The 13,329-nt window shown below is 39.6% G+C and overlaps 1 protein-coding gene across 1 annotated transcript in view; it reads left to right on the forward strand.

Annotated features, from left to right (window-relative positions):
- Nucleotides 1–13,329, forward strand: part of CDC42BPG (CDC42 binding protein kinase gamma) — a 93,008-nt gene that overhangs the window by 78,483 nt on the left and 1,196 nt on the right. The window contains exons 31-36 of the mRNA XM_075187788.1: nucleotides 756–853; nucleotides 3,096–3,180; nucleotides 4,609–4,729; nucleotides 8,071–8,188; nucleotides 8,805–8,883; nucleotides 9,109–9,194. Coding sequence (XP_075043889.1) covers nucleotides 756–853; nucleotides 3,096–3,180; nucleotides 4,609–4,729; nucleotides 8,071–8,188; nucleotides 8,805–8,883; nucleotides 9,109–9,194 — 587 coding nt within the window. The remainder of the gene's footprint in view (nucleotides 1–755; nucleotides 854–3,095; nucleotides 3,181–4,608; nucleotides 4,730–8,070; nucleotides 8,189–8,804; nucleotides 8,884–9,108; nucleotides 9,195–13,329) is intronic.

The raw sequence follows: 13,329 nt of genomic DNA on the forward strand, positions 1-13,329 counted from the left end.
TTTCCAATAATTATTTTGAAAATGTAATTTATAATTAATATGGAGACACTGTTGCTATTAATATCTATGGGCTTTTTTTTATGTTCTCTTCTGATTCAATATACAAGGTCAGTTAGTAAATATATAATCTTCTGAAGCATATTTTATTTTCTGGTATATTTTTTGTTTATCAATGGTAACATTTTTAACTAACTTTTTGGTTAGCCTGTGCTAATGTTTTATTTTTAAGTTGTATTTCCATAGATAATGTAATAGACTGCAATCTATTAAATAAGATACTCTTTTATTTTGACAACCTATTGACACTAGCTACTAGAATATTATTATATTACTTCAATAAGATTGACAGGAGCAATTTGGTATGATAACTGCATTATGGGTAATGGATATAACTGAATGCAACTGTACTGAATGGTGAGCCCTGCAAAGCACCTAACTAGCACCCTCATAAAAACTAAATAAAGTGATATTTTTTAACATTTATAAGCTAATATTTTCATTAGATATATAAATGCAAAGGAAAATAAATGGTTAGAGACCCTTTGTCATCTTGTAAAGATACAGAATTTAATTTCTTCTTTGCAGTTACTGTGTTTCAGGGTATAAGGATTTTTTTTTACAAGTTATGCATAAAAGTGAATTTATGGAATATATAGGGTAGATTATTGGTACTTTTTAAGGCAGAATGTTTGACAACATTATTGAAGTCTCTCGCACATGGATTGAGAGTAATTTAGAAGCGTTTCTCTCTGCAGCATACACCTCTCCTCACCTTACGGTTTTCAGTGAAAATGCAGTAGACATCTTTGATGTTCGGAATAGTGAGTGGATCCAGACTATACATCTGAAGAAAGTGAGTTTTTTCCGCATGGAATTCTTTTAACTATATAGTAGGGCATTAGAAGACACAAGTTGCCACTATACTCCAAGTGTACACATTATGATGCCACTTTTTCAATTAAAATTGTGTTTAACTGATTATTTCATTATTACAGGAGAACCTTGCCCTTTTTGTGTGATTTTCAGTTTCAACACATGGATTACTTTTAAATACCCTTTTTTTTTTTCTTTTCCATAAATGGTATTCTTACTAGAAAAGTAAAAATTGTAATATGTGGTGTACGTGTTGTGTTCATTGTTCAAAACAGGTATAACATGGAAGAGCAGGTGATGACGCGGGCAAGTTTAGAACACCCTGAACTGAAACCAATTGGGGTGATTGTATTACAGCTCATCCAACTCCATGTCTGGGCAAGCTTGATGTAGAACGAGCTTGGTCAACAAATTGGCTGATCGTTCAGAGTATCTAAATATTAATCAAACCGAAGACTTAGCAGTGATGTAAATTTCCTGCCAAACTCATGTGAGAATATTGTAGTGTGAAAAGGAAGGGGCAATCTTCACTGTCCCCTGGTGCGTAGTTATTCACCTTGCTTATCTGCTAACATTCACTACCGAAATCCCTCACCCCCACTACTGTCCACCTCTTCAGCTGCAAGTCATGTGGACACTTGTTAGCCTAGGGTGAGAAGTAGTTTGGACACTATGTGCAGTCCTGGAGTGTCACTGGTCATCTCGTCCTGGGCAAGAAGAGCTGCACGAGGGCCTCACAAAACCCAGGTCAAACACCTGCACTGTCTTTTTAGAACATGATCTAGTTGCACAGCTGTTTCCCAGAACAGCTGTTTAATGAGTTGGTATATAAATTAATGGATCCAGATAAACTACCTAAGACGACCACCATTTCTCTTTTGAAATTGGCGTCTTTCAAGGACCACCTCTTGTTCAGTGCGGTTTTGATACTCTTGGCCGGAAAATTGACTATCTATGGCTGAAAAACACCTGTAGAGGTTGAAAGATGGCACTCAGGGGTTTTGTAGCTAATCCAGCTTGCCTGAAATTCCTTGAAGGGATCCTCCTACATCGAAGAAACAGCTCATGATTCTGCTAGACACAAGGGCATAGCCTCAGCCAATACACTTATAAAAGCCATGTTCAGAATGGAACTGGAGAAGGACTCTACATATCATGGGCTTATGCGTCATCATTGGGTCATGATTGTGCTGTATGTAGTTAATATCTTGGTGATTCATCATCTCCAGCTTACTGTCCTTTACCTGGAGTTGCATGGCTGGATAATAAACAGGTCCAAATTGTCTCTGGGCCCATTGATCTACAAAGTGTTCCTGGGAATCTATTTTGACGCAGTCCTTCCAAGTGCTTGTCTGACAATTTACTTCAATACTGTAGGAGGAAGGAGAGACCGTGGCCAGGCCCTGGAAGCAGTGCAATTCTACATGTGTTTCATTCAAAATACATTTCTCCTTTCATGGAACAGGTCTCTAGGATGTCGAGAGTGCTTTCTCACTGAATGGTTTACGCCTTAAGGTGATCTGATGATAGGGACTCTCCAGTGTGGAAAATAGTCACTATGGCTGCTAGTCCCCTGGGATGAGGAGCAGTCTTACTTTACCAGTACTCCTATTTATCCTGTCAATCAGTATTCTGGAGCTCACTGCAATCTTCTACTAAGTGATATGACCACATTTGGTAGCTATTTACTCAAAGGTGTTACACCCCTCCTATTGAGGGAGGCATTGGACATCCTACCATCTACTGAATAAGAAAAGGGGATTTTTCAACTTCCGGTTAAATCCCTTTCTCCGAGGTTATCTGGGTAGCTAACAAACAAGGAATGTGTCCTGTTTGTTTCCCTCTCTACTAATTATTTTTCTTTTGTTGCCTTGCTGGGCTAATTGAACTGAGGAAAGTGCATGTTATATGGAAAAGGGTTGGTTAATTCTTGGATTTTCAATTTTCATTTGCTCCGCCACCTCCGCTGTCCCCCTACAACTTCAGAGAAAAGGATTTTCGAACTTGCCATTAGATCCTTTTTTCATGCAGCCAATAGAAAGGTGGAATTATCCCCACTGTAGGCTGCTAAAGCTTTCCTTTACTGACTGCTTTCATGTGTGTGATTCTCATGCAGGTTTTCAAGTTAGGTATGATTTTCAGCTTGTCTTGGGTTACACAAGCTAGTGTATAGATTGACATTTATATATAAATATTTTTTATTTTTTTTTATTACAACACAGGTTCGTCCATTGAATTGTGAGGGATCTCTCTGCATCTTCGGGACAGAGAAATTCCGGTTGATCTATCTACGTAATAAGTTGGCTGGTTAGTAAAGGCATAAAAAACAAGCATGAATTACATTATATTATATTGTTTGGATATCCACAATCTTCCAATCCAAAACAAATAAAAAATGTCCTAGTAGGAAATTCTGACAAGTTCTGCAGGATTTACGGTAGATCAAGTCAAATACAAGGAGTAGAATTTTTTTTATAATAAATAACTGAAGATTTTTTTTTAACAGATTGGGGAGTGGAAATTAATTACTTGATTTGTGCAAGTCGTTTGATACTGTCACAATAAATTGCAAGGTTTAGGTGTTGGCTGAAAAATGGTTGCATTAATAAAATTTGACTAAACTGCATATACAGCGGCAAATTCAGTTAGTAGCGAGGTGCCACCCAGCATAGCCTCGATGTCCGGCTGCGCAGCCAGATGGGGACATCGTCCCATAGAGATGTTAGGGAAAATGAGCTGAGATTTTAGTAAAAATTCCGACCCAATGTGTCTCCGCGGGCCAGTCCTCCCCTTGTACCAAATTGATTCTGCCCCCAGAGTCTTGTAGTCAATTATGTAGATCAGGTGTAGATAAATATTTCAAAGGTTCAATTGTAAAGTGCTACAGAATCTGCTGGCGCTATATAAATGATGATGAAAGGTTATAAGTTGCAAGCTAAATTCTTAAAGGTGGGAGATGTGCACATTGGCAGTGATTACCACACCACAAAAGCATTACTTGACAGCCCCATTGCAGCAGGGGTGCATCTTAATGTGCAGTGGGTGGACCATCCAGGTGCACTGGTGCCAGGACCAAGGTGTTTTTTGGCGCACATAGAGTGCGTTTCAAAATGAGGCCAACTGTATGTTGGAAGCTTTGAAAGGGAGGTGGGTGCTAGCTACGGGGTCTAATGACCTAAAATAATGATAGGAGAGGGAGCACCTTCATGCTAAAAATAAATAATTAAAAGTTGGGAGTGATTTTACAAAATATTTTAATGACACTGGGTAAACTCTAAAACAGAGAAAAGAAACTGAAGAAAAAACATTACAAGCAGAATTCCACATAAGTAAAACCAGTAAATAGAAGTAGGAGAAAAGAATGTAGAGAAAAAAAAGCTCAGGTCCATCTACTTAAAACATACTGCAGTTCTATCCTCCTTCCAATCATCCGTAGTAAGAGTGAAATCTTCTGAAATTCCTCTCTGCTCCTTCATTTGCTGTTAGCGTATGAAGGAGCAGAGAGAGGAATGCACTGTTAGTTCATACTTCTGTTCGTCCCTTGTATCCGTTATTTCACAATTTTTTTTTATTTTTTTTTATTCATCAGAATTCTGTCACTTATGTTGTAATGGATAGGTCACAGCTTTCTTTCCTCTCCATCTTTTTTTCCTATTACTATTTACAGATTTGATTTACTGCAGGCTTACAGAAGAAATTAGTTTTAATAACTGCTCCTTTGCCAATTCTTCACAGATCAAGATGAGTTTGAAGTACCAGAGACATCCGATAACAGTCGGCGTCAGCTGCTTAAGACAAAAAGCAAGAGACACTTTTCCTTCCGTATCTCAGATGAGGAACGTCAACAGCAGAGGAGGTAGAACAGCAGTGATGGTTTTAATGTCTATGGTTCGATTTTCTAATGAGGGGAGATAGGTTGAACAACAACATAGATGTGTGTGTGTGTGTGTGTAGAACTTTAATGTGCAAACATTTTATTTAAATTTTTTATCTGCACTAAAGCATTACCATAGAATGATGGACTGTAAAGCTGCCCCTACGAAATGACGATCATGATCTGACAGTATGTGTGGTCAACTAGATTAACTGTGGCAAGTAGGATCTGAAAGCCTGGCCCAAGCAATGAACATCTGGATATGCTGAATTAGACAGATCCGGCAGTTCAGTGTAATGGCCACACTGTCGGTTGGTGGTCATCATGCAACCACATTTTCTGCCAATTCCAATTGATCATATGTTGGTTGTGATTGTTAAACATTTTGGACCCATACAAGCAGAAATTTTTGCCCAATTGGACACCAATCTACCAAATTTGCTGTATCAATTGCTAACCTTGCTCATTAGGACTTGTCTGTAACTACTTATTAATATTATATATTTATGAGGTGCCACAAAGAGTCCTCACGTTGTACATAGAGCATGGGACAACAGTACAGGGTAACAGTACATGGCATACAGGCAGTAAAAAGTACAAAAAGTACAAATAAGGTACAAAAATTACAAACTCTGCAGAGAAAAGGTACACTAGTAAAGAGTGACTACCGGTGCACAGATAGAGTGGGGAATGAAGAAAGGAGGCTGAACCTGTGCCCGTTAGTATGGGCGCCACTAACAGGATCAGGGCAAAGATGGAGATGCAAAGGCAAGACAGGAGTGAAAGACCTTAGAGGACGAGTATGAGTGGAGATGAGGTTGGTGAGGTAATTGAGCAGTGGAGTTAGAGAGGGCTTTGTAGGTGAGGAGTTTGAAGAGGATATTGAAGCGGACGGGGAGCCAGTGTAGAGCTTCACAGAGAGGGGATGCAGATGAGGTCCGGTGAAAGTAGTAGATCAGTCTGCACTGACTGCTGTAGCCTTAAGTGGAGAGAGACGGGTGTGGGGCAGGCCAGTACTAGTAAGGATGAGGTTGTAGTAATCCAGGCAGAAGATAATGATAGTGCGTTTTGGTGGCATCAGTGGAGAGGAAGGGTCTGATCCGGGCTATATTGCGGAGATAGAAGCAGCAGGATTGGGCAAGGGATTGTATGTGAGGTGAAGGAGAGTGAGCACCATCGATTGCTCTTAATGGTTTATTGCTGGACACCTTTCCTATCTCTCACTTCTGCAAGCATTATTACAGTCCATGACATTCTTAAGGTATTTTAACTTCCATCAAGCAATGAAAGTTTACCTGGAAAGTAATGGGTGCATATACTTCTTAGGATATACTTATCCTTCAGACTTATGAGAATTGTGCTGTGGGTTTTATGTCTTGTTTGAGAAAAGCTAGATTTTAACCAGTTACCCCCTAAGTAGATGTTCAGTGGGTTCCATGGCCTGTAACCCCTCTCCTCAAAAACAGGATATTCCTGGGTGCTGCTTCCAGAATTTTTTTTGTATACTATAACAATTCTTTATATTATTCTATATAATCACATAGATTCGTAGTCACCGTTCTATTACCAAGGTGTAGAAAATATGCCGCTCCCTTTAAGAATTGTTGTGTAACCAAGTCTTGATACAAAATAGATAAGACGTTTTTGCACTTCCATTATTAGTTTCTCAGTAAATGTATACCACAGACACAATAATAATAATTTAAAACATTTTATTAAAAAGTATAACAATAAAACATAATCTGTGGTTCTTATGTAGAATATGGAGAGTCAAGCAGTTGTTAAAATTAAAATGGTAACAAAATTATATATATAATTGAAACAGTTCTCCTATATAAAACTTGATGTTGCGCATCAGATGAAGCTGTATAGGTTGATCACATTGCGTCGCACAAAGTAAACCATCAATACTCCTTTTAATTTTACTGATAATAAAGAAATTTTCTTATGATACTTAGTGGAGGGTGCACTCACACACTATATAGAAACTTATATTAGTACCAAAAAAGAGAGAGAAAAAAGTGTGTCCAAAGTTTGAGGCACTCAAATGGTCAAGTCTTTAAAATGTATAACTTTTATTAATTTTCATTAAAAAAAAATTTAGCCACAAAAAGGTAGAATCTATCTTTTTCTGGCTAAATTTTTTTTTAATGAAAATTAATAAAAGTTATACATTTTAAAGACTCTTGACCATTTGAGTGCCTCAAACTTTGGACACACTTTTTTCTCTCTCTTTTTTGAAGCTGTATAGGTGCCTATTCCCACGGTGTTAAGTTAGATAAAGCATATAGTTATTTAAAATTTTCCAATGACCAGATAAGAAATTCTCCTCTGTACCATATAGATGTTATATCCCACACTTTATCTTATAAGATGATTTCAGAACTACAGAACAAGTACTTCTTATAACTATTTATACACACAGGCTTCTTCCAGTAGGGAGATTGTCCGTACCTGTCTTAGGGGGCAGTGTGTTAAATTGTCATCTCCTTCTGCTGCTAACAGTAAAATGTGCTTACTGAAATGATCGCTGTTACTCAGCCATGTGGGTGATGATCCTTAAGCCTTCACAGCTGAGGGAGGCAGTGGTTTTGCACACCTCTCTTCTAAGGATAGATAATGCTTACTGGAACAGTCGCTCCAAAGCTGGCAGTGTGGGTGGTGATCCTTCAAGGTACAAAACTGTCTGGTCAAACAATGGTATGTAAATCTATCGTGCCTCACAAACGATGAGCCCAGAGTTGCTTGTAACTCCAGTGTGCAATAAAGCATTTATTGATAAGCCACCGACGCGTTTCTCCACATTCAATTTTGGTTTCCTCAGAGAATTCTAGTCCAGGTTTGTAGGCTTCTTTTAAACCTACTTAAACCAATCAAAATACATCAAAATCGTAATACATCCTCAAATCACCTGTGCAAGGGTGAAATCATTTTCCACAGGTGTCTATTTGTTAGGTGGTAGCTGGTGGCTACAATATGATTAACTTTTTTTTATAATTAGTTATAATACTTCATTACATATTAGCTTCTCCATTTTATAAACATCTATTACATCCAGCAAAAGTGTTATATAACACCATTTAGTTTAAGCATAATAAAATTGATTTACATAGGGCAAAAAAATATCTAAAAAAGGGACATATAAAAAATTTGTCTGTCCTGGGATTTGAACCTCCAAAGAAAATGATGGCATCTGCTATGTTTCCCAGAGAAAGAGTCTGCACCAGACTTCAACCTTATTAACAGGTTTCTTAGGTTAAAGAGCTCAAAGTTGAGATATCTAACCGGACATAATTTGTCTTTGATTTTGATGTAATTCACAGAGTAATGATGAAAGACCCTCAGATGAGATCAAAACTAATCTCCACCCCTAAGAATTTTAATCATTTGGTCCACGTTGGGCCGGGAGATGGAAAGCATCAGCTGAAGGATCTGCCAGTGGTAAGTACTGTAACTATTATTATTATTATTGATTTGTAAAACTGCACAATACTCTGCAGCACTGTACAGTAGGAAAAATGAGGACATACAAGATAGACAAAATAAGTGCAGACATGAAAATAAAGGGTATGGAGGACTCTTCTACTTAGAATGTAAGATCTCTGTGTGGCTTAGAGTGGAGATTGGGACAGTGGTGAGGTTGCATTAGTGTCAATAGTATTATCGGGATATAAGGTAAGATGTAAAGAAGAGATAGGTTAAGTTTTACTGATCTGTTTAAGGATGATTAAAAAAAAAAATCATAAATATATGAAAGTAAATTGAGCATAGCATTTTTATACCCCAAAATGCTACATCTATGATTTTCTGAGTTACCCTCTGTAGAGTAGAAGAAATAACATTGTCTATGTGGTCTAAAAGTAAGCTATAGCCTACAGCATTCATAGAACCCAACCTTGTGTGGCAGGAACGTGCATTGTCTCTTATTTGAAAGCTAATAGAGTGTGTGAGTGACAGAAGCAGGTGCACAGAGCTCCATTATGTTTCTAGCTAAAATGATAAAACGATCAACTTCAGGATAACAAAGACACTATAACGTTACATGATTCTCTACCAGGCTCAGGAAGAGAAGCGGAGCAGCAGTGGGCAAGAGCTGGATGTGACTGGAAGACCGCTATCTTCCAGTAGTGACACTGGTAAGCACCCAAAGATGTCAAAGATTTGGGCAAAGGGTGGTTTCCAAAATTAACCAGCATTGAGAATTTTTTACAAACATAGCATTTTAGGATTGGATATTTGCTGTCATTTCCTAACTTGCACTAGACACACAGCTAACTTCTTATTGGCCAAGGTTTTGTGCAAACATGAATCTAAATGCAGTGTTTGTAAAGAAGCCATAATGTCTTTATTTTGCCTTGCAGTAAAACGAAGTTCATGCAGTTCCCAGTCAGAGGATTCTCTGTCCTCACCTCACAGTCTGATCCTCTCATCAGACATTCTTAATGAAGTAAGAAAATATTTATAATTGGTTATTTTTTGTTTGTTTTTTAACAAATAAAATTTTTATTGGTTTTTAAAGTTTTTCAAAAGGGGTACAGAAGAAAAAAAAGGGAAAGGGTACATAAAGGGGATGGAACACAAACACAATGCACTTGAAAACATACAGAATCAAAATCAAATGTATCTGACTATTCGTTGTATACATTAGGCTTGACTAATACTTTACACACCAACAAACAAAGGATCATTCACCAGCGTCATTAGAGGGCGAGGGTAGAGAACGTGATGGATTTCTCTCCCCATCTGTCACATAACTGTGCCAGGCTCTCCACTTAGCGGAGACGATGTTGAGGTGGAATATGGGACACCCAGGGTTTCTATTTCGAAATTGAAATTGATTTTGGACATCACCTTGGCCAGGGTAGGGGGGAGAGGCTGCTTCCAAGCCTGAGCTATAGCTGCTTTGGTTGCTATCAATATCTGGCCTGTCACGTATCTACCTCAACTGGGAAGAGTAGGGGGATAGTATTGCAATAAGACTAACTCTGGTGTGGGGAGGACCGAGTGACGAAGGACTGAGCTGATCAATTGAAAGGCTTTATTCCATATAGGCCTTACTGCATGACCAGAATATATGGAAAATATCACCACGCTCAGAACAATTACGCCAACATAGTGAAGATATAGAAGGCCAGATTTTATGAAGTTTGTCTGGGGTAACATACATTCTATTCAATAATTTTACCAGCATCTCAGTATGGTTAAGGCATTTGGACATTTTTAAGGAGTTGGCGAAAAAATGTTCCCAGTCTTCTTCTGACAAATCTAACTGAAGGTCTCATTCCCATTGGATCTGAAGTTTAGACTTAGGAGCGATAGCATGACCCAATAAGGTTTTATACCAGAGGGTAATACTGGCTCTACTACTACCTTTAGTTAATGGGGAGTAATACCTGGCTAAGGGAGGGCCTATTGCCCGAATACTCAACGGTAGGGAAGTTAATAGATGCCTGATTTGGAGGTATTTGTAAAAGTTGCCTTTGGGCAACGAATATAGGGCACTGAGGTGTGAGTAGAAGAGCCCACCTGAGTCCAGCAAGTGTCCTAGAGTCTGAATACCCCTACCAATCCAATCAGAAAGATTCAAGTCTGGTATTTGTTTGGCGACCGCCTGTAGAGAGACACCCGTCGTAGGACGCAGCAGCCCCTCGGTACTCCGGCATAACCGATCCCACAGTCACGGTATCTCTGATAAGGGCCGCCAAGGTCTCCACTGAACAGGTATCCATAAAAGATCCGTCAAGGGGAATTCTGGAATACACGCTAACTCCAGATCTACCCCAAGGTTTCATTTCTCTTGGGAGATACCAGTCTTGAACCTGGGACAAAATACTAGCCTCATGATATTTTGTCAGATGAGGGAGGGCCAGTCCCCCTTGTCGCTTCCCTCTAGTCATACGCTGCATAGCAATACGGGGTGGTTTGGACTTCCAGATATATGTTCTCAACAGGGAGGTCAACTTGGCGAGCAACCTCGGGGAAGGCAAAATGGGAGCATACGGAATAGGTGCATTAATTTAGGGAGAAGCATCATTTTAAACGCTGAGATCCTGCCTAACCAAGAGACCTCGAAGCACATCCATGAGCCTATAAGCTTCAATAGTTGTTGATGTAATAGATTTAATTATAGAACATAATTTCTCTAAGTGAGGGGTTATTTGAATCCCAAGATAAGCAAGTCCAGTAGTTTTCCAGGAGTAACTAAATTTATATTTTAAAGCCTGTAATGTGTCTACCAGGATGTTTATAGGGAGAATTCTGTCTTTGAAGTATTCAATTTATAAAGGGAGGCTTTCCCAAACTGTAACAGCAGGTCCTGGATCGCTGGCAGCGAGGTCTCCGGGTTAGTCACAAATAGGAGCACGTCGTCAGCAAATAGGCACACTTTATGGGATGTCCCTTTCCCATCTAAACCTGAGCATCTTTGGTCAAGTCTTATCCGTGCTGCGAACGGTTCTATGGCCATCAGATATATTATGGGGGACATGAGGCAGCCGTTGGGTCCCATTAGTAGTTGAAAAATTTAGAGAAAGGAATCCATAACTATACTCTCGCGCTGAAGGGTTCGAATATAAGGATAATATGGCCTTTTAGATATTGGCGGCAAACCCGAAGGTGTGAAGCACCGGAGTCATACAAGACAAATGTAACCTATTGAACGCCTTTTCAGCATCCAGGGATAGCCGTAACATACTATCATTATTCTTATGGCATTGTTCTATTAAATAAAGTATGCGTCTCGAATTATCAGGGCCCTGTCTACCTGTCACGAAGCCCACCTGATCTGGGTGGATCAATTTCGGGATGATAGGAGCAAGTCTGTTAGCAATCAGTTTTGCGAATATTTTAACATCAGAATTTTAAAGGGCTATGGGACGATAATTCTTGCAATCAGTAGGGTCTTTTCCAGGTTTGGGGATAACTACTATATGGGATTCTAACATCTCAGATGGAAAGGAACCAGAGTGGGTCCCGGCCTCATATAGTTGAAGAAGGATAGGTGTCAGTACATCTTGGAATGTGGAGAAGAATGAGTTGCTGTATCCGTCAGGGCCAGGTGCCTTATTCTTAGATAGGGTCATTAAACAACTGCCCAAAGGGGCATTTAGTTCTTCCCTGAGAGAGGGGGGTATAGTTGGCAGGGGGAGATCCCTCAAAAAGGTGGCAATATCATGTTCTGTCGGCTGATGGGTAGAGGTGTCTGTACGGAAATTATATAAGTCTGTATAGAAAGCTGCAAAAGAGTCTGCAATAGCTTTAGGGGGGTATTCAATTGTTAGCGTTAACGCAAAAAAACGAGCGCTCAAAAAATATTACCGTCGCTCGAAAAGCGTTAATACGGTAGTTTACTCGCGGAATTTCAGCTTGCCGCTCGGCGAGCTGAAATTCCGCGAATAGTTACCGTGTTAACGCTAAGATTTTTTGAGCGCTCGTTTGAGAGCGTTAACGCTAACAATTGAATACCCCCTTAGGGTTAGTAATCTTAGTACCCTTGGAAGTCGTAATGGTTCTAATACGATTCCGGGCCTGCAGACCCCTAAGTTTACGTGCCAGCAATCCGCTCGCTCTATTACCCGCTACATAATAATTTTGGCGTAGCTTAGATAGTGCCATTTGGGTGCGCTGCATAAGAAGTTTTTGCATTTCGGCTTTGACCTGCGTTCTCTCGAGGTTTAGCGCTTTGGACAGGTGTGTTTTGTTCTGGGTGTCTAAAAGTTTAAGTTTCGCCTCTAGTTTCGTCTGTAGATACAAGTTCGCCTTATGTAATCTAGAAGCTACTTGAATAATCCTGCCCCGAACTACCGCCTTAAGGGCACACTAGTAAGTAAAGACCGAGGTATCAGCTGGGTCATTAGTTTGTGTGAAGGAGTGAATAGCAACTTTTTTCTCTAATTTTGTTTATAATTGTTTTTGATTGGAAATAATTGTTTTACATTTTCTTTAAAATCAGCCATTTTAACCATGAGGGGGATTAAGTTGTGCGCAGTCTCATCGAAGCCTTGCATGATGTGAGCCTGTGCGCACTTCCAGGTATTATGGTAACTAAGAGATGGCTGATTTTTGCTCACACCTCTGAGGTGCAAGTAAAAATTGTCGATCTTTCAGTAATTGTGTCAAAGTCCAATCAGGACATTACGTGATGAGGCTCTGCGAGATGTTACAAAGTGGGGAATTCAGTTCTATACAGTTACATGGACAAGTAAGGTTTGCTTAATGATATAAACCTAAAATTATCCTAAAATCCCTTTCTCTTAGTCCGTTGGGTAACACTGCGACACATTGGGGGTATTTTAGGCGGTACTGGAGTCAGGGGCACTTTAAACTTACATGTGTTGGGAGTGTAGCTCCTTCCCTACTATGCTCCTCCCAAAGGAACAAACTCAAATTTTTTGCATTTGCCCCATCCCACTCCTGAAGTTCTGGTCACTGGTTGCACTTCAGGAGAATGTGTGGTGACTGGCATGGGGCGGAGTCCCTACTAAACAGTCAGTGGCTGATTAATAGAGGGGAGGCATGTTGGGTAAAGGGTTGAGAACCTCATCTCTGCCCCTGCTAGGATGGTGCCATCTGAGATTAGGTCC

The sequence above is a fragment of the Mixophyes fleayi genome, chromosome 10, assembly GCF_038048845.1.
Source record: "Mixophyes fleayi isolate aMixFle1 chromosome 10, aMixFle1.hap1, whole genome shotgun sequence".
Lineage (NCBI taxonomy): Eukaryota > Metazoa > Chordata > Amphibia > Anura > Limnodynastidae > Mixophyes > Mixophyes fleayi.